The sequence below is a fragment of the Polyodon spathula genome, chromosome 1 (genome assembly GCF_017654505.1).
Source record: "Polyodon spathula isolate WHYD16114869_AA chromosome 1, ASM1765450v1, whole genome shotgun sequence".
NCBI classification, from domain to species: Eukaryota; Metazoa; Chordata; class Actinopteri; order Acipenseriformes; family Polyodontidae; genus Polyodon; species Polyodon spathula.
In genome coordinates this window covers 30,674,532-30,699,162 of record NC_054534.1, presented here as the reverse complement: position 1 = coordinate 30,699,162, position 24,631 = coordinate 30,674,532, and the positions used below count along the sequence as shown (strand labels likewise).

The window sequence follows — 24,631 nt, the reverse complement described above, 5'->3', positions numbered from 1 at the left end:
AGTTTTTCCTTTCAATGATTTTGAGCAGTTCTTCTTTGGCAGTCATATCTTCAAACACCATTCTAATGAAAATGCACAACTGAGATGTGTCGATCACGTCTGTCGATTCGTCAAACTGAAAAGAACACACGGTCATTTAAGTCTTTTTTAAGATGCTCCCCCAAATCCTTATCCATCACTTCACAGCGCCGTGTAACAGTATTTCTGGATAGCTGAACATCCTTAATAGCGGAAATGATTTCCAGTTTATTTTTGAAATCATCAAACAGTGATTCTGCTGCCTCTAAAAAGGCCTCTTTTACCATTTCTCCATCCTGGAACGGTTTCTTGTGCTTTGCTAGTATGCGACTCACCTGGAATGATGCAATCATGGCTGCCTTTGATTTTGAGCTGGGCCTTGTAAAGATCGATTGTTGTGCAGCTAGCTGAGACTTCAATTCTTTCACTTTTCTCTTTCATAGTTCACTTTTAGCTGGAAAGTCGCTTTCCTATTTCTCATGAATAGTTTTGAAATGCCTCTCAACATTTCCCTTCTTAGCAAGAGCTACGCTTGAATGGCAGATCAGACACACACATTTTGAATTTGTTGTGGTGAAAAAATAATCTTCCTCCCACTCATTGTGAAAGTGGTAGGTTTCCTTTTCTTGCTGCTTGGTCCAGCACTCATTAAAAACTTAACCACAACTTATGCTAAAAAAATACACAGAATGAATCTCTCACAATATGATGGTCAGATCAAATTTATGACATATCCCCCACTCCCAGCATCTCTTAATGGACAAATTGGTTGTCTACAGGAAGAGAGAGGAACAAACCCTCTCGATAGCAGTGCACTGATTAGGGGTTGCATACTCTCTGGTTTAATATAAATGTTGCTGGTTTACAAATGGTAGTCAGGACTATTGGTATTCTTTGTTTGTTTCAACAGGTTGGCATGGAATACAGGAATGTAATCCTGAAGAGAGGCGGATCAGTGGATGGCATGGATATGCTTAAAACGTTCCTGGGGCGCAAACCAAACCAAACAGCTTTCTTTCTCTGCAAAGGTCTGACCTGCAATGAACAACAACAGGATAACTCTCACTGAAAGCAGACTCTCTGGAAGTCTGAGCTGCAAAACTCTGTATTGTGTAAAGAGAGAGTGTTATCTAAAAGAAAAGATGCCTCATGAGAAGGGGGTTAAGAAACACTACAGTGTTGTTGAACCGCATGTAGCGTTGTTAGAAATATACAAAGACAAATCATTTCAGACAGCATGTACATTATTTTTTGACTCAGAATATTAAACCAGCTTTACACCCATGCATTATTTCAGCAGTCATGTATGTTGAAGTACTTTACAATGACCAATGTGCCCCATATAGTGAATTGCATCTGTTAGCTGGTTGCCACATGTCCTGATGTTGTCTAGATCATGTGGGTTTTTAGGTTGGGGTCCTGGAATGCTGGTGTGCAAAAAAAAAAAAAATCCTGGGTTTTAATCTTATGCAACCTGTGGCACAACACTGGACATGAACCACCTGTAAACATCATCAGCTGCATTCACATCCAGTGACAAGAAAACATGAAAGGATTTGGGTACAGCAACAGATTGTATTGTATTTCTTATGTTTCCTCTTAATTTAATAATAACGTGACATTTTTGTGCACAAATTAAACGGAAATAAAAAATAATAAAACTAAAACTATGCATGTAAGAGTGGGAGTTGTTAATTAAAATAATAATTCATTGGGGGGGGGGGGGGGGGTCTGTTTTAAACATGTAAAGATTGGATCTAAACACCGCCACCCTTTATGCCTGTCTTTAAAAGTATTTATTGACCCTGTTACTGAAGACAGTAGAAGTAGTGTAAACAGTTCTAATAGTGGTGATTTAGCCAACCAGGGCAATGTTTTGGAGCTATCTGAACTTTGGAATCACTACTGTAATCTGGCAGAGGAAGCTGGCATTGAAATCCCTGCCTCATATATCAGTCGTCAATCATCATTAAAAAAAAAGCTCCAAACTCAAGTTGGGCATTTATTTCAGTTCATGTCCTTGTCTGATCGGTCTCCTAGAGAAAGGCAAACACTCTTAGTTTTATCCAAGTATAACTATGTACCTATCTCACATTTAACAGATTCATCACAGGATGATGAGATGTCGATCCCCATTTACCATCCTCACGAGGACATCTTTCTTTCAATGGTACATGTGGCACAAAAACATTTGGGGAGCTATTTTAGCACATCCTGGTCATAAAGGTTTCAATGTGAGTGAAGATGATGCAGTTGGCTGAACATGTTCCTCCACTTGTTATATGATGGCCAATCAGTTCTTGAGGACGTTGCTGATGATGAAAACCCTGAAGAGCAAGAATCACTAAAGAGTAAGGTTCTAAGTGTAGCCCAAGACCTTGTATATGATATAAAATGTGGCATGCTATCAAGCAACAAGATCAAAAGAGCTTGTTCAACTGTTTCATAAAGCTGGCCACTGCATGGTAGACACAGCTCTAGCAGAGAAAACCCTTCAAAATAAGAATGCTGAAAGTGTTTTTGTTATTCCCCCAAACCTGATCCCTTGTAAGTTTGTTCATTATACAGCAGACAATATTGACATCAATGATGCTTCTCTGGAAGTAAGTGACGGTATATAACTCAAGTTGCTGCTTGGCAATGAGGACCAGCATATGACCTTACCTTGAATGATCTACAGCCATCAAAGAACAGAACACTTATTGTTCCTGTTGCAATGGACTCCATCATACCAACCTATGTAGGAGACATTAAAACCAAACCAGTATTTATTGATCCTGTTAGCAAAAAAATTGTACAAGGGAAACTGCAACACTGCAGTGCAGGGAAAAGCTGTTGATATGACCATTATCATTAAACTGAAAAATGACAACCCAAGAGGTGGATGGATACATTTCAACCAAATACACAAGACCACAGAACCAGAAATTACAACAATAGGATACATGCCAATCATTCAAGCCCCTGCTCATGAGCTAGATACCCTCAATACTGTTGTAAAAAGATGTAAACATGTGTCAACAGTTCATGGTCAACCGTATGTTGTTCTAACTGTTGATGAAGCTCTCTATTGTAAGATGATGGATCTTAAGTGGGCCATTCCAGATTACAGACAATAGCTTATTCCACGTTTAGGAGGCCTCCATATCTCAATGGACTTTAAAAAAGTAATCAGTCAGAATATGCAGGCTTCAGGTCTGGCAGATGCCTGAATTGTGAGTGGAGTGTGAGGACAAAACTCAACAGAGCAAGCTATGAATGGCAAGTCATATGCCAGAGCTATGTGAGCCCACAAGCTGTCTTTTCAAGCATTGTGGCACATCCTTCTTCCATATTTCATGGAGCATATAGCTAAACATGACCAAGAATGCAAAGACAAATTGTCCAAGCTGATCAGTCAGATTCTTATGATGAGATTGTGGCTCTTTTTATTTCACAAAGATTTCAAAATCAGATCTCTGCATTTGTGATATTCCAACCCGAAGGCAGTGTGAACTTTCAATTTTGGTGGAAATATATGGAAATGGTGGCCTTACTGTTCATGTTTACCTGATCCCAGCGAGAAAGCATTTGGGAGCTGCATCTTGACACCTTCAAATTCATGTTGCCTTTCTTCATGAGATATGATCACACTAACTACGCAAGGTGGGGTGCAATATACATAGCTGAAATACATCAACTACCAGCTGCAGTGCTTCAAGAGTTTTAGCAAGGAAACTTTGTTGTAAAGAGATCTAATAAAAAATGTTATCAAGTTAACCCAGATCAAAGTCAAGAGTGGCTTAATGGCATTGGAAAGAAAGGAGGTTGAATTGTAGGCATCACTAGGACACACTCAGCTCTTAGCAGGTGGGCCTTGTCTTAAAACCTAAGAGCCCATATTGCAGCAGACACCAGAAAAAAATTTCATGTTGGCATGGATGATCAACTTGCTCACAATGAGTCAGGAAAGGCAAGAAGACAATGTGATAATGATGATGAGAATTCACTCGTAAGAACCTTTCTCAGATTTAAAGTTTTCTCTTGGGAACAGCCCCTTCTTTCATTGCAAAGTATTATGACTAAAGATCTAGCTACTGAAGCAATCCAAGATGCTCTGCTGAATGCAAAAATATTAGGCCAAAAGCAGCTAAAAAGCTTTGTTGAGAAAAGGCTTGTGTCAAAAGAGGAGGAGCCTGGCCACATGCACTTTTATGATCCACTGCCAAAAAACAAAGCTCTAACATTCTCCAAACCCTATGAAGTAGGGAATTAGGTCAAAGGAAAGTCCACAATCATCAAGGCAGATAGAAACATTCTCCATCGACTTATTACAGCATATGAAGCTGGCAGGACTGTTCATTTGCAACACGTTATGAAGCTCAAGTAAATGCCTGTTCCTCTGGCGTTAGCACAGGAGTCAGAGATGCAAGTGAAGCATAGCTGCTCTTCCGCTTGCAAATGTAGAGAACTCAAACAAGGGTGTGTCAATGTACCTGCCATTTAATAGTGAGTTACTGAAGTGTTGTCAAATACTTGTTTAAACATTGTACTAAGCTCTGATTTTGGTTTAAAGGGCTTTTGTTATGCTCGCATAACTTTGTTTTCTCTTGCAGTAAGATGGACACAAATGAGTTTTTCTGTTATAATACTGTATTTTTAAGCATGTTATGCATATCAAGAACCATGTCCAGGTCTCAGCAGGTCCCTTTTATGTTAAAAAACAGTTGTTATTGACCTTTAACCAAAAAGGCTATTGTAATACATACATAACATGTATGACGAAAATGTTGGTGGCTATTTTGTTTGCAATTTTGAGGGTGAAAGGGTTCAAATAAAGCTTAGTAACAATAAAGTTTGGACTCAGCAGGTCCCGGTTATGTTAAAAACAGTTGATACCAACCTTTTACAAAAGTTTATGCTGTAATATCTAATTAGTGTAACGAAAATGTTGGCGGACATTTTGATTAGTAATTTTGGGGGTTAAAGGGTTAAAATACAGTGTGGTAACAATCAAATTTAGATTCAGCACACCCAAATTGTCTTAGAAAGGTCTGTTACCAACTTTTAACAAGAAATGCCTCTTAAAGTTGTCTTTTCTGAAAACCCGACTAGTCTATAAACAGTAAGCGGCGCTCACGTCCTCGGGTAGACTGACAAGTTCAGAAACTATATAGCTCTCCACAGCTTGCCCTACAATACCTGTATTGGTTTGCAGTTTGTATTTGACAAGACAACAGATCTTAGTTCTGGTTAAATTTCAGGGAAAGTCATCATCTCTGCCTGGCTGCTTGTGTGAACATGCCCAATTGTTAACCCCTGGCCCCATATGTGTATACCCAGATTAAGAAGGCTGAATGAGACATTACATCATGCATACACATAAATATTTTTTGACTTTGTGACTTGATGTTGCACTTCAGTTTTAACAGAATATCTAGTTTCAGAACATGTAAATAAAAGGATGCCCAGTCTACAGAGACACACTGATTTACCACTGCTGTCAATGTCCTATGTTACTGGTGTTTTGATGCACTGCAGTTATTTATTATTGATCATATTGGGTCATCTGAAGTGTAATAATGTGTTTGATCCTTTTAAACAACTACTGCACAACTACTGGGCATAATGGATTTAAGTTTTAAACAATTCAAGCACTTTGTTAATTATCGATTATTTTGTTATGGAAGATATCAAATATAATTTTTAACAAAGATCCAATCTAGTCCTGGATATTCCATAATAACCTTCACAGTAATAGAAGTACATAACGCTCTAGGTCTATACAGTCAAACAATGTGGTATGCCTTGTTGGGAGGAATGCAGAAATGCTGGAGAAAACAGTGTATGACTATCGAAAAGTGTTATCATATTTACTTGGTAAACCCACACCTTTCAGTTGAAAATTATTTATTTGTATAACATGTACATCCAATTCATTTTTTAACCCTTTGCCACATAATTCAAATAATATGTCCCTTTGAGCGTTTTAGGAACAAAATGAACAGACCAGAATAATTCACTTTTCAAAACACAATAAAAAGAACACCATATGTTTATACACTACCCCATGTTAACATGTTTATAAATTGCATAATGCACAGTAAGCATACATTGTAATGGGATAACACTCCACCCAAATGTGTTCTCTTGTAATTGCCCCTGTTTTATATACTGCAGGTGTAGTTCAACACCTGCCAAGTTCAAAGCCATAGGTGTATCAAAGATGCTCTGAAATGATGCACCTCATCGTCATCGTTCTCGTTGCCACGGAAACCATCTACAGCTTCTTCACGGATTCGAGCGAGAAAGTCTCTCACTACATCACGAGGAATCGAACGTCCTTTCTGATTGGCTTCACCACTCTCACCATATACCGTCACTTACTCACACCATTCAGCCATTCAGAGTTGTCCTACACTAAGGCACGCCTCCCAGAACTGTCCTTGGTTAAATTTTCAAATGGGGAGGGTCGAATGAACCTGCAGAGCGCAAACTCGTCAGCGTGATTGGATGTTTTGCTATACATTCCCGGGAATGGGTGTTGTCCTGAAATACAGCGCCTCAGAGATATACTCGATGATCTGCTTGGAGGAAACCTTGTCACCAAACCGAACCGTGGAGTGAGCTGTCATTTTTATTTCAAATACCGTTAAACCCAATATCACCACGGTGAGTACAGTTTTCATTTACTCGCTACAGAGTATTTTGATTTGCTATATATCACAAGTGTTTTCTTTCTGATATATATTTAAGGTGTGTACAATATTCATAAACCCAGACCATGTGTAACACTGAGTGAGGGTCTAGGAGTACTGTTAGCTTTTTATCGTAGTCCTACTACATGTTAGACACTACTGTATCTCATTAAATAAGTGGTGGTACTGTTTTTAATTAAACAAAAGTGCAATTAAGATGTTTAAGAAATATTATGAACATCATAGTACATTTCAGATATTCAGGTATACTTTCATGGGACAATATCAACAAAAAAAAAATAATAATAAAAATGATAGCATAGGGAAATCTTGACATTAAAACTGAAGTACAATGCAGATGTAAGAGAGAAGGTGGGTTGGTTTGTTGTTTGCACCTGGCTCGTTACAGTGTCTAGATTAAGGGCATCTTTTATCGGCTGTCTGATTTTTAAGGTGTAACAGATGGACTACATTCCAGACGTCGTTAGCTGCATCTTAAACCACGTCAAGTTTCTGTAAACAGTGTCGGACCAGAAGTCAAGTCACGGATGTATTGAAGTCATTTTCACCCCAAAACCAGCATGTCATTAAAAATTAAGATAACCCTACTCAGTTCATGTGTGCTGAAATCCAGTGATTGATTGCCACATAGATGTCTGATTGTGATGAACCTCTACTGACTTGTTTTATTATTAAAACAAAATGTTTTTATATTTGTATTATCTTTCTGAATTATATTATATTTATTAAACAAGGAATTATATCTATTTTAAAGATCTGGAAGCCCAAATAAAAGTAGCATTTAGCTTTTTTTTAAGGTTGGTTTTATTTAGCCAAACAATGTTACTGGTTTAGGACTGGATATTTTCTCAATGAGGCTGTGAATTCAAGTATTTCCCTCTTGTGATTATTATTATTATTATTATTATTATTATTATTATTATTATTATTATTATTATTATTATTATTATTATTAATTAGTCATTTAGCAGATGTTTTTATCCAAGGCGACTATGTTATGTTTGACCTCAGGTCTACCGTCTAGGCACTGTCACTAGTGCTTAAAACTCCTGCTTATTCTAAACCTATTGCGTAATATTTGTTTTACTATCATATACTATTGGTTGGTTGGTTAATTTTAACGCTATAATGTGTATTGTCTTGTACATCTAAATGGATGCTATTCTATTTCAAAAGTTTCACCTTAGTCTCTGTTTTATAAATCAGCCTTACAGAAATAGATATTTAAAAAAAAAACCCTAAAGATATAAATCTGTAGGTTTTTTTTTTTGGTGAAAAGTGTGTAGAACATTTGACACAAAAACAGGACTAATTTCCACTCTAGTGTTTTGTTTAAAAATCGAAAATAGTGTGTACCTGGATTATTTTATTGCACAGTATTCAGGTGCAGCACTAAAGGTATGTACTAGATGCTCCTGATAAACCCTGAGTGATGTAATAAATGTATAAAACCTCCATACCATTCACCTTTTGCTTCTTTCTAATACTGCTGATGCTGCTTCATTCCCATTCAGTGTAAACAGTAGAGGTCATGGTCTCATTTCCACTCCTTCAGCACTGGACACCTACATGCAGATCTATGAGAGAGAATTCCACTCAAAACTGCGGACTGCTCTATACCACAGCAAACTCAACCCAAAACAGCAGACCAGGCAGAACCTAATATATTCCTGTTTTTATTTAAGACACCCTCACTACTTAATCAATCAACCTTGGGTAATCTTTCTGAAGTGTTAGTTTCTGCTGAAGGAGTTAAGGGTTGTGTTGACACAGGAGACAAACTGGTCTGGGATCTTAAGCAATTCATTTCAGTGAAGAATGAAAGGCCTACAACCGGCTTATACATAATGCAAATACAGTTCACCCCTTTTTGCATTTTAAGAACAGGGTCGAATAAGTCGAGATTTTGAGACCCAGCTGAAGTTATTTGACACTTATTCGATATTCGGATGTGACTGAAACCTGAAGTCAGACGTATGTATTTTTTAGTGTTTATTAACTGATTATTTGGGATAAGAGCGCTTTCTGACACAACATGTGTGTGTGTGTGTCTGTATGTATATATATATATATATATATATATATATATATATATATATATATATATATATATATATATATATATATAATCGCCCCCCGCCAACCGCCCCCACCCCCCACACACTTTTACTGCTGTTGCTCCCTTCACTAAAAAGGCATTTGTTTTCATCAAATAATGATACTCAAATTCCTTTCTTATACAAACCAGCTGCTGTGTCACTTAACCACTGCTGCCACATGAAAGTACAGACTCTACAGGGAAAATTGAAATCAAATGTATTACCCTTGTCCCCGGAACAGTTTCTATTTTTTACAAAATAATGGTATTAAAATGCCTTTCTTATTACTTATTCTCAAAAATGTTGGGTAAGTGAAAAGCATTAAACATTGTGCAAATTAGGATCCTGTTTGTTTTCTTAACAATATAGGGACTATTTTAAGATCGGATATATTAATGTTTGAGTTAGGTTGTGCCTTCACTTTTTAGTTGCAAAATATCGTAAAAAAAGAGCAGGGGTCTCATGACTGGTGTCCTGGTCTTCTTTTACTGCATAACAACATCCCATGTTGTCAACATACCAAAAAGGGTTTTATTTGATATGTGTTTATTACAGTAGATATCTAATTATTGTACAGCATGGATATACATTTTAAAATAACACTTGTCTGAAACTCGGAGCACAAGATGTGGTAATTAGTATTTATTTTGACAACAGAAAATCATTGATCCAACACCAATATAGTATATTTCTAGACTAGAAGAACATGTGCATTTTCAACAGGCTTTGTAATATATTAGTTTTTCACACAGACAACTTTGCAACTGACATTTAAGTGCATGTTTTAGTAATTTAATTCACAACTTCAGTCGTTCACACAATCTATGAAAAAAATAAAACAAAATAGTAAACAAACTAGTAACAAATTAGTAGCGTTCGGCCCCCTCAACCTAAACTATCTTAAAACCAAAACTTTGGAAATTAAATGTATGTTATACATACAATATTCTGTGTTTGGAGTTTTATATAGCTATAGCAAGGCGATAAATAACGAAAACAATATTATTGTTTCTCTGTTTGCGCAGTATCGATACAGTTGTTTTTATATATTTTTGGGAGTGTGTCTGTCGACTTAGAAAGGGGGAGCACAATGGACTGAGGAAAATGTACAGCTAACAACTATAAAAACAGTAGCCTCGTACTAGTGGGGCTTTGTGAATGCACAGCTAACTACATCGAGAGTAGTAACTTCCGGGACTATAATACTATATAATATTATATATATATATATATATATATATATATATATATATATATATATATATATAGAGAGAGTTATATATATATATACCTCTCTCTTGGATTTTTTTTAATATGGAAAATAAGGAAAGCTATACAGCTGTGGTCAAAAGTTTTGCATCAGAATTTTAGGATTCAGACACAATAAAAAATAAAACCTATAGCAACATAATTTATATATTTTATATACATGTTGCTTCAGAAAGCGCTCTTATCCCAAATAATCAGTTAAACAATTAACACTAAATAATGAATACGTCTAAGGTTTCAGTCACATCCGAATATCGAATAACTTCAGCTGGGTGATTTTGAGTCACATAAGTATATTCTATATAAAGTAACCGTATTGTTTGTAGGTTTAGACTGTCACTTGTTAGTATGAATGCAAATTATATATTGCAAAGGAGAGGTACATAATAATACCCTGCTGTATACACAGATATCTGTGTTTCAATATATTATATATTTTTAGTTGCACATTTATCTGTACCGTATACCTTGGTATTTAAAAATGAGGAACAGTATGTCATTCTTACCGGAAAATGCAAATCAAACAGTTTATAGTAATTAATTGTCAGGTTATCCTATCGGATTAATATAGATAGAAAAGAAAAAAAATAACGTTGATGTAAACAATATTTAACTGGCCCAGAACGGAAATTGGTCCGTCCTTGAACATGTTTCCCCCGGAGTCACGGACATTGACAGTCCGGAATATCTTCTTTTTGTTGTGTGTTGAATTTCTAAGGGCAGTAGGGAGCGACGTATACGGCTGGCAGGTAAATTTAACTACAACAAAAAACGTTTAATGTAATTAAATAATGGACATGGTTTTTACACTACTTTTAAAATAAGTAATGCAATCCAACATTTTGAACAAAAAAAGAATGTAATCCAATGACGTAACCTTCATTGTGCCTGGCGAGAAGGTCGGACAAAAAGGTACTGTACGCTGTACCGTGCCTGTGTGCGGTCATTTTGTTGCGGTTGTCTGGTTTGCATGTTTACATTTCAAGAAATAACGGTTTAGGACCTATAGCAACGTTTTGTTTATAAAATCAACAAATACATTAAGCAGAATAAATTGTGTTGTTCATTTACTTGGTGTTTTTGTTCGTCCAACACGAGATAAGATTACTATTGCCTGATAAAATTAGGTGACATTGGCTGAAAGACGCGTAAATAATTGGGATACATACTTACACTAACAAAGTCGTTCACTATAGTTGTCACATGTAGGTAAAAGGTCATTATATTAACCTCTAAAGTTTGTATCTAACGTTGTGAAATAGGTACCAGTAAGGATATTTGCGCTTGAAACAAAACGTTGGACTTCGGCCTTGTTGTTACTATGTTTTTGTGTACCTGTATCCAAATTTGATACCCAAAAGCAAAGGGTGTGTTCTACTAAGTTCATGGCTGAAGTGGAACTTCAACTTTGGACTAATGTGAGGTGGATTTCTGAAAAATACAACACGGGAACGTTTCTGGCTGGTTATCTTTTAATAGGGATAGTTCAACGAGCTGGGTTTAGTAGATAATCTCAGTTGAAATTATTTAACATCCATGGGGTTACAGTAATAAAACGCTGTCATTTAAATACGGTAGTGCCGTGGATGAGGTGGTCAGTGTGCTTGTATGGCTCACTGTGCAGTACATTTTACTAGCGTAACATTACATACTACTAATCTCCTTGGAAACGCAGTTACCATTGATTTACCCCAAGAGAAGTCAGTAGTCTATTCAAACAAACGTTTTCACTGTTGCTGCATGTTTATTACTATAAGGCATACTTGAATAAAGTGCTATACATATAAAACCCAAATTGTCTAAAGGTTACATTTTCTTAGACATCTGATTTATTTTAAAACCTCATTCTTAAAAACATATATTTTTTTTTTTATTATTTTAAAATTTCACTTGTTTGTGAAATAATATAAATACATTTGCATTAACAGGAAATTGAATATACTGTGGGGGATTATATTTCTTATATTCTACCACTTGGCAACATTTTCAGAAAACTGTCCAAACCTGAAACTTTGTATTGTAAACAAGTTGGAAATTGGATGTTTCATCAAACAAAAAAAAAAAAAAAAAAAAAAAAAAAAAAAAACTAAGACATTTTATTTATTTATTTATTTATTTTATTAAAAAAAAATATTAATAAATAGTTTTAGAATTGGTCACCAAATATTTATTTCTCAGTGTGTGGGTTTCTATGAGTGCAACACAGTTTTAAGTTAAATAAAAGTAAAGCAAAGGGAAACAAAATATTTGTGAGTTAAATAAAAAGTGACTGAAGCAAATTCCATGTCGCCACCGCAGCCCTGCCAAGATGCCTGGATCCGTCCCAGCTAACGGGGAAGCCAGCTGGCCCAAAGATGTGGGCATCGTAGCCATGGAGATATACTTTCCCTCCCAGTACGTTGACCAGGCAGAGCTGGAGCAGTTCGACGGTGTAGATGCAGGCAAGTACACCATCGGTCTAGGCCAGGCCAAGATGGGCTTCTGTTCAGACCGAGAAGACATCAACTCACTGTGCCTGACCGTGGTCCAGAGGCTAATGGAGAGGAACTGCCTGTCCTACGAAAGCATAGGGAGGCTGGAGGTGGGCACTGAGACCATCATTGACAAGTCCAAGTCTGTGAAGACAGTCCTCATGCAGCTGTTTGAGGAGTCAGGCAACACAGATGTGGAAGGCATTGACACGACCAACGCCTGCTATGGGGGAACAGCAGCTCTCTTCAACGCAGTCAACTGGGTAGAGTCCAGCTCCTGGGATGGTAAGAAATTGACATCACTTCATAGTTTGTGAGGGGTTGATATGTTCACTAACTCACTTAATTTATCAAATAATTCAATTTCTTTGCATTTTTATCTCCAGTAGTAAGCTGTAAGTTAATGTGTTATTCTTTGCCATGAGTTCACAATTAGTTTTTCAATCAGATTTTATCTCTTGCTTGTTTTCTTTTTTTTTTTTAATTTCATCTAGGACGGTATGCACTAGTTGTTGCAGGAGACATTGCTGTCTACGCTACTGGAAGTGCTAGGCCAACAGGGGGTGCTGGTGCTGTAGCCATGCTTGTTGGTCCCAATGCTCCTTTAGTTTTTGACAGAGGTAAGTAATTGTTTAAGATGCATGTTTTACTAATAAAAAACAATAGGAGTATTACATTATCTATATTATCATGGATGCGTTAGAATGGTGACACATAAAAGCCATAAAAATAGTTACATTGCAAATCCAAATGCTTAAATATAAATACCATGTTACTGAATATGTACTGTTTCTGTTCTGTAGGGCTGCGCGGAACACACATGCAGCATGCCTATGATTTCTACAAGCCTGATATGGTGTCCGAATATCCAGTTGTTGATGGAAAGTTGTCCATTCAGTGTTACCTCAGTGCATTAGACCGGTGTTATACTGTGTTTCGCAACAAAATCCATGCACAATGGCAGAAAGGTATGTTCCAATTTCTTTTGTGCACTACATAATGTAGTTACTGTAGATGTAAATCTGTCGGGATACTAGCAGTGTCATTTATATTATAGATTTTGTCCTTTTCATGCATATTTTTTTAAGTGGTAAAAAATGTGAAATATGTTGGCTAGGCGTATATACTTTTATGAGATGCAACAAAATTAATAGACAGTTTGACTGGATTAAGACATTGTACAGTATGTTATGGATGATTTCAGTTTCACTTCTCTAGGTGATTGTTGAACTCAGTTTTCTCTGTGCGTTGTTTTCAGAGGGCAGTAACAAGCGCTTCAGCCTGGAGGATTTCGGTTTCATGATCTTTCACTCACCCTATTGCAAGTTGGTGCAGAAATCACTGGCCCGTCTAGTGCTGAATGACTTCCTCAACCACCCCAGCCCCAACACAGAGAGTGGGATCTTCAGCGGCCTGGAAGCCTTTAGGTTAGGCAAAGTATGATTTTCAGGACAGTGTTTAAATCATTCTAAATGTTAATTCCAAGCACTGTAGTTTGTATCACTGTTATTTTTGTCCATTATCTTGGTAGAGGCCATATTGAGGAAATACTGTACTCTGTTCTAGAAAAAATAACTCCAGCTGTTTATTACTGCATTACTAATTGTGTATCATTACAGCAGCCTGGTGTTTAAATCATTTAGAGTTTGAATGTTTAACAGCTAGCCAAGTGTTTAATGTTTTGTTTAATCGTTTATACAGTATGGGTACACTGAAAGGCTTAAATATAACATTATTTTCCACAAGAGTTGTACACATGTAGTTGGCTAAATGTTGGAGTCACTTGTGTATTATCTGAGGGTTTCTCAGGTGGGTTTTCTGATTGGTTGCGAACATTAAAAGTACAATACAGATGTATTATTGTTTGTACTTAATGTCTAATCCTCAAACTGAAAAACATACTCTGGTTTTCAGTACCCCATTTCCATTGAATGATTAGTCATTTCTAAATCTTTAAGGGATATGAAACCAGAAGACACTTATTTCGATCGAGATGTGGAAAAGGCCTTCATGAAGGCTAGTGCAGAACTGTATAACCAGAAAACCAAGGCGTCTCTGCTTGTTTCAAACCAGAATGGCAATATGTACACACCGTCTGTGTATGGCTGCCTTGCCTCTGTCCTTGCACAGTAAGTACATGCCCAGAAAATTCCAAATTCATTCTGAAAAACATTGCATGCTTAAAAAATCTAGTTTAATAGTGATTTTTAACCCATTTGGTCCATTTATTCACAGCTTGTCAGGCGCATCAGGACTAATTTATTTTCACATGTGCTGTTTATATTACACGCGCTGTTTATTTATTTATTTCAGAGTAAAACAGGTTTAAAAGGCATTGAATCTCAAAAGGACACTCAGTACTGTATCTTCAGCCTAGCCCCACCCCTTGTTTGCTGTACTTTTCACATACCTCTTATAGACGTGCATACTAATAAATCCTCTCCTGATTATTCGTTTTATCACCAAAATCCTCAATAATGTGATCCAAGTCATTATTTTATTACTGTAACATCTCAAAAATCTCTGCAAATGTCTGTGATATTTCTTTGAGTGCTGAATGCAGCAGCAGCTATATCCTTTGTTTATGGCCATGTTATCTCTGTGATGCATGGGGCTATCAGATGCAGCCTTTTTTTCCTGCTTCGTTTGGTTCCTATCGGTCTCACTCGGCCATTGAAAGGTTTTTTCAGCTTTTTCCAGAGAAAAAACAATTAGAGACCTGTGCTGTATGTCTTTTTGGTGATGTCGGACAGGGTCTGACATCGGACTAGAAAGGGAAAATTGTAATGTCGGACCTGGTCCGACATAGGACCGCAAACAGTTAAATGATTTGTTTTCTTCAGGAACAGCCCACAGCAGTTGGCAGGAGAGAGGATTGGTATTTTCTCTTATGGGTCTGGCTTTGCTGCCACATTGTACTCTATTCGAGTGACACAAGATGCTACTCCTGGTAAGTTTGTGTGTTTTTATTAATGGCCGGCTTTGCCCCTCTGTGTAATAATTTTAGGAAAAACAGGTCTTATGTGCTAAATGACAGGACTCTCACACTAACAACCACATGATTGCTGTCCTGTAAAGTGCATCATTTTCACATTCTGTCTAAATTCTGCAATGTACCTGTGTAAACACGTTTTCTCTTATCCACACTCTTTATCCTTGTGTGGCCAGTACATCAGTAAAGAGTATTTTTTAAATATTTTATTCAGGCTCCTTGTTGGATAAGCTTACTGCCAGCCTATGTGACCTCAAGTCCCGTCTTGACTCAAGGAGGAGAGTAGCACCAGAGCTCTTTGCTGAGAATATGAAACTTAGACAAGAGACTCACCACCTAGGTATGGCTGTTTCTTGATTCCTCTTAGAGCTTATAAACTGGACATGGTGTACCTTCCAAATAAAGTTCAAGAATCAGAAGTGTAATGTGTGATTTTTAGTTTACCTATTATTCTCTTTCATGCAAAGGTTCTAATTTTAAATATAGTCTAAAAGACCAGACAGTCAAAATGTAAAGAATTAACAAAATATTCTTCATGTTAGGAAAACCTTTCAGGTAAACTTGGTAATAGTTATATTCAGATTTTTAAACATCTACCTGCACTTTGTTCCTTGCATTAAGTTGGTAAATTGATTCTGAATTCAAAGTTAGAGATGTGATCTTTTCAATTAGGGGTCACTTTATTACCCTATTAAGGGACCTTCCAAATAACTGCCCCAGATTCTAACCATAGCCTCCAAAATGGCATATCCAGTACATGAGAATAAGCCATAATGGGATACTACCAGCGCAAGAAATAAATATTGTGTAATGTTTTTCTTGGGTTTCCCATACAATTACATTCATTGCATTGCCCTTTTTGCCTTTATTAGCAAACTACATCCCTCAGGGCTCAGTGGATGATTTGTTCCCTGGAACATGGTTCCTAACACGAGTGGATGAGAAGCACCGGCGGCAGTATGCGAGACGGCCCCTGAATGAGAATGGACCTCTGGAAGCTGGATTCGTTCAGTCCACTGCTACAGAGGTATGAAGAAAAGGTTGCTCTGTATTTGTGTTATATTTTTTTCAACAAAATCAGATATATTCAGTTTCAGGGCTGAGTAATACATTCTCACGTTGTTCAAGTAAAATCCACAAGGGGTAGCAGACTCCACTTATACGTTTTCATTGAAACTTCTGTTCCACCAGTTATTTTGAGTAATTACAAACCATTAAAGCAACTTACTGTTACCTCAATATACCGTTTTGTTAATTGCATAGCAAATATTAATGAAAGAGGAGTACAATGAATGACTGTACCAGTGTGCTTCAGAGTCAGTCCTATTGCAGGACATGACTTTTATCCAAACTACTTTACTTTACATTGCTGTGCTCAAAGTTTTATCAAATGTTATAAAACAGTATTTCCTTTTTATATCATCTATTTGTATGTTATTTTTTTTTTCTGTTTCCTCTTTACCAGCACATACCCAGTCCTGCTAAGAAAGTTCCAAGGATTCCTTCCACCACTAATGGGTCAGAAACCATTGCCATTAGCAATGGAGAGCACTGAGTTACCTCTGTGAGGTGAAGAACTGATGGCTCACAAGGGGGAAAATACTAAACAGACAGCCCTTTCCTTAATCCCTTATGCTAAATTAAGCATCTGCACAACAATTTATTATTTAATCAGCATATGCAGGAATTATCTTGTGCTGCCTTGTCCATGCCGAGATTTTGCTACAAACTTTGGAACACTTAACACATGAGCTCATCAGGGTATGGGACAACTGATGTTACGCTATGTAAAAATATACTCATATTCGCATGTACAGGCTGTGTTCAAAGACTTGTATAACAGTTTGTGTTTTTTTGTGTTTTTTTATCAAATGCTGCTATAGTACACATGCATATCATTTTGTGCTATCCAGTTGTGTTAAAATCTAAACAGTAGATTGTCCCACCACCACAAGCACCAGCAATGTTTGTGCATATTTTTTAGCCTAGCATCTCGGAGGGCTTTGTAGGGTCTCATGTTTTAGTTTTTTGTTCTTGTACTGTTTGCATAGAGTCCACTTTACATTTGCAAATGTCTAATCTGAAAAGTCATGTGTAACTGCCCAAGTTATTTATTGATGGATAGATAGAATCAGTTGTATAATGTGGTAATGAACATTCTTCAGTGGTTTGCTCAAAAGGGATGGTCTAAAACTGAGTGGCCTTTTTCCATTCAGCATAATTTTGAGTTCCAGCCTGAGGAGAAAGGGATTGGTTGATGTACAATTGTAAAATAAAGACAAATTGCAGCTCATTCTATAATAGGAATGTGTTTTTCTTATAAGTAACTGTTTATTACATTTATTTGAAAAGGTACACTGCCCTTTCTTGGGCTGTACTCAAAAGTACAAACTGCAGACCACTTTAGTCCCTCCAAATGCATGCTTCTTTTTGTTATTTAACTGGGCTGGCTATTTAATCCGATAAGGTAGTGAGAACAATGCTCTGCTACCCTGTATTGATGACTTCTGTCAGTTTTTGCAAAGGCAGATTCCGATTCTATCTACACAAGGTCTTGATTCAGCTATGCAACTGTGATATAACAATTATTGGATACTTTAGGCATCAGTACGCTTTTCCATTTCACTCCTACCAAAGCAGTGTGATATACACCTTTTACAAAGGCCTTACTTACCAAAATGGTGTTGTAGCTGGTACACTGGTGTTGGTGTTTTGGTACACTGTTTGGATAGCCCTGTTTGTTTGGAATATAAAAAGACACTACTGTATTTCCAAAGCTTGTAGTGACATTTCAAAGCAGTGTATGAACCAGTCAAATATCCTGTTTATTTGCTTTCCCTTGGGTTTGTCTCTTCAGTCTTCAAATTATTGATCGGTGCAAATTGACATTTATACCAATCTGGTTTTAAAGCAAGAACATTTTTACATGCACTGTAACTCTAAGGAGGGTTGACAGTCAGGCATGTTTTGTCAGCATTAGAATTTGCTCAAGTTTCAATATGGGTCTTATTGTAAGCATGTAAGAAATGTAAACAAAAATAATCTCAATAATGTACAGATTCATGTTTTTTTTTTTTTTAATTTTAAAGTTGCAAACTAATGTGTATTATTAATGTTTATTTGTTTTGTTTCAGGTTAAATATTGTGTAGTGAATCAGTGTCTGATCACTATTGTTGAATTTGTCAATAGTGCATAAATTAATATAGAAAAATGAATTCTAATTATATGAATGTAGTGTATATAAGGCTGACTAGAGAAACTTGAAATATGAACTTGAATACTTTGTGAGAGTAAAAATGCTACATACATTTCAAATAGGTTTTGTGTGTTTTTTTTTTCTTTTCTGGTCTTAATCCTTTGTCTCATGAAACCTAACATTGGTGATGTTCTCTTAATGTCATGAACATTCCATGCAATCATGTGTTATAATAAAATACGTATATGCTATGAACAATTAAGGATGGGTGTCTAAGGTAAAAAATTGGCTTACAGAAATACATTTATAGGAAAGATGGATATTATTGCAGAACTGGTAAGTAACATGTCTAACTTTTCTTTAGTTAACAGCCATTATAGGTATTAAGCCCCGTTGATACAACTTGACAGTTTATTTTGCTCATTCTCATAATAAAATCGAAACTATTCACATAAATAGCCTTTTAAGGAGACTATTTTAATGACTCACTCATCCAAATACTGTTCCTCATTTGCATATTAAAGGGGGAAAAAAGGGTAAATGAAAACTGGTTTCATAATAAGGGTGAATAAATCAAAAATGTGAACTACAATGTACTGAACCAATGTGAAATGACTGAGCCATGTGATCTGAGTGTCGTAACAACAGTCTATCTCTACCATGTTGCTGATTTCTCCCAGTCAGCAATTGCTCCCGGTTTGTGGTAATGTCCTGCTGTATATGGTAAGACAGCAGATCTGACAGACAGTAGTAGTGGGCGCTGGCTTAGGTGCTTTTTCATAAAACAACATCTCAAAAGTGATGACTATGGATGGGTCAAGACTTCAGATTTGTAGTTGAATTACGAGACAATTTATTATTTTAACATTACAAAAATGTAATACAAACATTGTGTAAAAAAAAACAACAAAAAAACACATTCTATTTTCAGTACAAAATCTGTATGATTGACAATGACATCTTCTCAATTTATAAAATTGAACAGAGTTTGGATGTGTATCTGATCTCTCGATTAGGCTTGTGCCTCTCTTTCTTGGAGTCTTTGAGTTCCAGCTGTGTGATAATGGGCACGCTGTCGCTTGCCAGTCTCTTCTGCACACGGTGCAGGATGATGCGGTAAACTCCAGTGATGGAGCTGCGCGAGTCCTTCCCCTGGTTGTTCCTAATGTGCTCCTCTGTGATACCCAGATTCTCCAAAGCCACTTTAACTTCCACCTCCTCTGCCTTCAGGTCACAGGTTTCAGTCAGATACATGGGGTCCAGTTTGAAAGGCTCCATAGCTTTGGGAAACTGGACCGAGTGAAGCCACTCGCTGGTCATGATGTGGTCTATAGTGTAGCGGTTGGCAGGCACAGGCTGCAGGATGCCTCGAATCAGTCTCTGGCAGGGCTCTAAGATATAAGGGGGGATGGTATAAGTGCCGTCCAGAATGCACTTCTTCAGCTTAGCTACAGTGTCTGCTCTGAAAGGCATGGTGCCAGTCACCATGAAGAAGAGCAGGATGCCCAGCGCCCAGACATCCACGAAGATGCCCACGTAGTTCTCGTCTCTGAACAGTTCAGGGGCTGCGTAAGGTGGAGAGCCACAGAACGTGTTGAGGGTCTCTTCTTTCTTGCTGATGGTACTGAAGCCGAAGTCTCCCACCTTCACGCACATGTTGCAGGTATAAAACACATTCTCTGCTTTCAGGTCTCTGTGAATTATGCTGTTATCATGCTGAAAATACAGGAAAAAAGGTTGGGTTGAGTGCTTTAATTCTACAGGCATGCAGAGCTTGCAAGAGTAAACTACAGCTTTGGCCCAACATTTTCCAGCACCCTATCGAATTAACACATATTGCTTCCTAAAGTAGAGTGAAACCTGCTGAATAATGTTATGTTAACATACTGCTTTGTAGTATACTTAACGAGAAACTGACACAAATTGAAAAATGTGACATTCCAAAATCCTGTACTACTATTATGGCTTCCTTGACCTTTGCAATATCATTTTGTAGATTATTTGATTACATTATGTTAAATAATATATCTAAATTATATTCAGAGTTTTATTTTATTTTTAAATGATGTCTGTGTGGGCATGAGTTCAGGTTGTTGTTAAGGAACATATAAACATGCAATCATTTTTCATTAAAATTAAACTCATACTTCAAATATTTGACAAAACCCCAAGAGATAAGTGACACCTGCTGGAAGAAAGATGAGCTGCAGACAGAATGTTGAAGGATAATTCTTATTATTATTAACCTTTCCATGTATGCCGTATTTTTTATAATAGTTGAAAAAAGTAGTTTTGGAATATATGGGGTATCATTAATACTCTACATCAAGCAATCAATACTTTATTCACATTGCACCTTTCATACAAAAAGTATATCAAAGAGCTATACGGAACACAACAGAAGAAAATCTAAATGCAATACATTATAGAATTCAGTTTAAAGAAGAATATAAAGACAAGAAACCCTAAATAGATCACATTTGTGCAGAAATTAAAGAGAAACACAGTTTAAAAAAGCTAATCTAAAAAAGTAAGTTTTCAATTTTGACTTAAAGTCATCAACTGATGTAGCACTTCTGCTATGAGGTGGCAGTGCATTCCACAATCTGGGAGCACAGGGACTAAAACCTCTCACTTTTTGTGTACACTTGTGGGAGGCTCAGAAGGCCTGCACCAGCTGATCTGAAATCATGAGAAGGTATATATGTGACTAGAAACTCCTTTATATAGTCTGGTGCCATACCTTTAAGTAAGAACATAAGAACATAAGAAAGTTTACAAACGAGAGGAGGCCATTCGGCCCATCTTGCTCGTTTGGTTGTTAGTAGCTTATTGATCCCAAAATCTCATCAAGCAGCTTCTTGAAGGATCCCAGGGTGTCAGCTTCAACAACATTACTGGGGAGTTGATTCCAGACCCTCACAATTCTCTGTGTAAAAAAGTGTCTCCTATTTTCTGTTCTGAATGCCCCTTTTTCTAAACTCCATTTGTGACCCCTGGTCCTTGTTTCTTTTTTCAGGCTGAAAAAGTCCCTTGGGTCGACACTGTCAATACCTTTTAGAATTTTGAATGCTTGAATTAGGTCGCCACGTAGTCTTCTTTGTTCAAGACTGAACAGATTCAATTCTTTTAGCCTGTCTGCATATGACATGCCTTTTAAGCCCGGAATAATTCTGGTCGCTCTTCTTTGCACTCTTTCTAGAGCAGCAATATCTTTTTTATAGCGAGGTGACCAGAACTGAACACAATATTCAAGATGAGGTCTTACTAGTGCATTGTACAGTTTTAACATTACTTCCCTTGATTTAAATTCAACACTTTTCACAATGTATCCGAGCATCTTGTTAGCCTTTTTTATAGCTTCCCCACATTGTCTAGATGAAGACATTTCTGAGTCAACAAAAACTCCTAGGTCTTTTTCATAGATTCCTTCTCCAATTTCAATATCTCCCATATGATATTTATAATGTACATTTTTATTTCCTGCGTGCAGTACCTTACACTTTTCTCTATTAAATGTCATTTGCCATGTGTCTGCCCAGTTCTGAATCTTGTCTAGATCATTTTGAATGACCTTTGCTGCTGCAACAGTGTTTGCCACTCCTCCTACTTTTGTGTCGTCTGCAAATTTAACAAGTTTGCTTACTATACCAGAATCTAAATCATTAATGTAGATTAGGAATAGCAGAGGACCTAATACTGATCCCTTTGGTACACCGCTGGTTACCACACTCCATTCTGAGGTTTTTCCTCTAATCAGTACTTTCTGTTTTCTACATGTTAACCACTCCCTAATCCATGTACATGTGTTTCCTTGAATCCCAACTGCGTTCAGTTTGAGAATTAATCTTTTGTGCGGGACTTTGTCAAAAGCTTTCTGGAAATCTAAATAAACCATGTCATATGCTTTGCAATTATCCATTATGGATGTTGCATCCTCAAAAAAATCAAGCAAGTTAGTTAGGCACGATCTCCCTTTCCTAAAACCATGTTGACTGTCTCCCAGTACCCTGTTACCATATAGGTAATTTTCCATTTTGGATCTTATTATAGTTTCCATAAGTTTGCATATAATAGAAGTCAGGCTTACTGGTCTGTAGTTACCTGGTTCAGTTTTGTTTCCCTTTTTGTGGATCGGTATTACGTTTGCAATTTTCCAGTCTGTCGGTACCACCCGTGTCAAGAGACTGCTGCATGATCTTGGTTAGCGGTTTGTAAATTACTTCTTTCATTTCTTTGAGTACTACTGGGAGGATCTCATCCGGCCCAGGGGATTTGTTTATTTTAAGAGCTCCTAGTCCCTTTAACACTTCTGCCTCAGTTATGCTAAAGTTATTTAAAACTGGACAGGAACTGGATGACATGTGGGGCATGTTGTCAGTATCTTCCTTTGTAAAAACTTGTGAAAAGTAATCATTTAACATATTTGCTATTTTTTTTTCTTCATCTACGATTTTGCCATTTGTATCTTGGCAAGTTGTATAATCGTTGTAAAAATCGTATAATTGTAAAAGTTGTATAATCATTGTAAGTGCTTTATAAGTTAGAAGTAACATTTTAAAATCAATTCTGGGAGCCAGTGCAGTGAAACCAGCACAGGAGTTATATGGTCTATTTTTTTTTTAAATCTGCAATGAAGCCTAGCAATTGCACTCTGTACAATCTGCAGTGAAGCCTAGCAATTGTATTCTGTATAAACTGCAGTGAAGCCTAGAAGCTGCATTCTGCATCAGCTGCAGTGAAGTCTAGAAGCTGCATTCTGCATCAGCTGCAGTGAAGTCTAGCAGCTGCATTCTGTATCAGCTGCAGATGATTTATGGCGTGACCCGAAAGCCCAGTGAAGAGATCATTGCAAAAGTCAGGAAAACACAAAGGCATGAATTAGTTTCTCAGCGTCAGACAAACAGAGAAATTACCTAATTTTAGCAATGTTTTCGCAAATGGTAAAAGGACACTGTGGTGACATTGAGAATATGGAACTCAAAAGATAAATCAGAGTTAAATAAGACCCCTAGATTTTTCACTTCTGATTTTATGTTTGTGGTCAAATTGCTCAGATCTATTTTTTGAGATTTTGTGGCCTCTAGTTGCTACTGAAAACCTAATAACAGAACCTCTGTCTTATCAGAGTTTAACTGTAAAATATGTTGGACCATCCACCTCTTCACATCAGTAAAGCGTTCAGCTAAGGCTGACACAGCCAGGGCATCATCAGGTTTTACAGAGATGTAGAGCTGTGTGTCATCGGCACAGCAGTGAAAGTTAACACCATGTTTACGGATTATCTCACCCAGCGGTAACATGTACAACGAGAAAAGAATGATTGCTGTCATACATTTGTGTCTTCCATACGTCCCTCTATAAAGACTAGAGATCATTTGTCTCCATATAAGGTCACCATGCATGAAAGGGTTAAAAAAACAAACAAACAAAAAAAAAAAACCTTTTGTAAGCTCACCATGTGTTTGACTGCAGAGAGGATTTGAGAGAAGACGATTCTGCTGTCTGTGTCGGAGAGCCTCCCCTCTGTGCTGATCTTGGTAAAGAGCTCCCCTCCTCCTGCATACTCCATGACAAGGTGCAGCTTGGACAGGGTCTCCACAACCTCGTACAGCCGGATCACATTGGGGTGGTGCAGCATCTCCATGCTGGAGATCTCTCTTGACAGCAGACGCTGTGTCTTCTGGTCCAGCTTTGTCTTGTCCAGGATTTTAATCGCTACCTTTTCTGGGAGACAAACACAGAACGTTAATTCAAGAAATTCCGTACATTTTTCACCATTTATATGTCATTTTTCTAATAATGTTTAGCACCAAAAGCATTACTATCATGTATTCTGGTAAAAGATTTAAATCGGTGCGGCACAAAGCTGACAACATTTTAAGTT

At 37.1% G+C, this 24,631-nt stretch overlaps 2 protein-coding genes across 4 annotated transcripts in view; one reads left to right on the top strand and one right to left on the bottom strand.

The window, feature by feature from the left end:
* The first annotated feature begins 6,513 nt into the window (after positions 1 to 6,513).
* LOC121317171 (hydroxymethylglutaryl-CoA synthase, cytoplasmic-like) lies at positions 6,514 to 18,863 on the top strand. Of its 3 annotated transcripts, none has more exons than XM_041252824.1 (10): positions 6,514 to 6,669; positions 12,383 to 12,840; positions 13,050 to 13,175; positions 13,359 to 13,523; positions 13,814 to 13,982; positions 14,514 to 14,684; positions 15,399 to 15,505; positions 15,762 to 15,887; positions 16,420 to 16,574; positions 17,013 to 18,863. In XM_041252824.1, exons 2-10 carry the CDS (start codon positions 12,393 to 12,395, stop codon positions 17,100 to 17,102), a joined length of 1,557 nt encoding a protein of 518 aa, XP_041108758.1. In that variant the 5' UTR covers positions 6,514 to 6,669; positions 12,383 to 12,392; the 3' UTR covers positions 17,103 to 18,863. The 3 variants fall into 3 exon arrangements, with proteins under 3 accessions (XP_041108758.1, XP_041108767.1, XP_041108776.1); XM_041252833.1 differs by lacking the exon at positions 6,514 to 6,669 and adding an exon at positions 10,611 to 10,833; XM_041252842.1 differs by lacking the exon at positions 6,514 to 6,669 and adding an exon at positions 10,886 to 10,996.
* Positions 18,864 to 19,713: 850 nt separating this feature from the next.
* The window catches only part of LOC121317161 (serine/threonine-protein kinase NIM1-like), a 30,699-nt gene continuing 25,781 nt past the window's right edge, over positions 19,714 to 24,631 (bottom strand). Inside the window, exons 3-4 of the mRNA XM_041252814.1 lie at positions 24,203 to 24,471; positions 19,714 to 20,460 (exon numbers count right to left, since the gene is read on the bottom strand). Coding sequence (XP_041108748.1) covers positions 19,714 to 20,460; positions 24,203 to 24,471 — 1,016 coding nt within the window. The remainder of the gene's footprint in view (positions 20,461 to 24,202; positions 24,472 to 24,631) is intronic.

Coding starts and splice junctions, on each gene's coding strand:
- LOC121317171 (XM_041252824.1), top strand. CDS start 12,393: ATGCCTGGATCCGTCCCAGCTAACGGGGAAGCCAGCTGGCCCAAAGAT. Junction 13,524..13,813: donor CCATGCACAATGGCAGAAAG/GTATGTTCCAAT, acceptor CGTTGTTTTCAG/AGGGCAGTAACAAGCGCTTC. Junction 13,983..14,513: donor AGCGGCCTGGAAGCCTTTAG/GTTAGGCAAAGT, acceptor TAAATCTTTAAG/GGATATGAAACCAGAAGACA.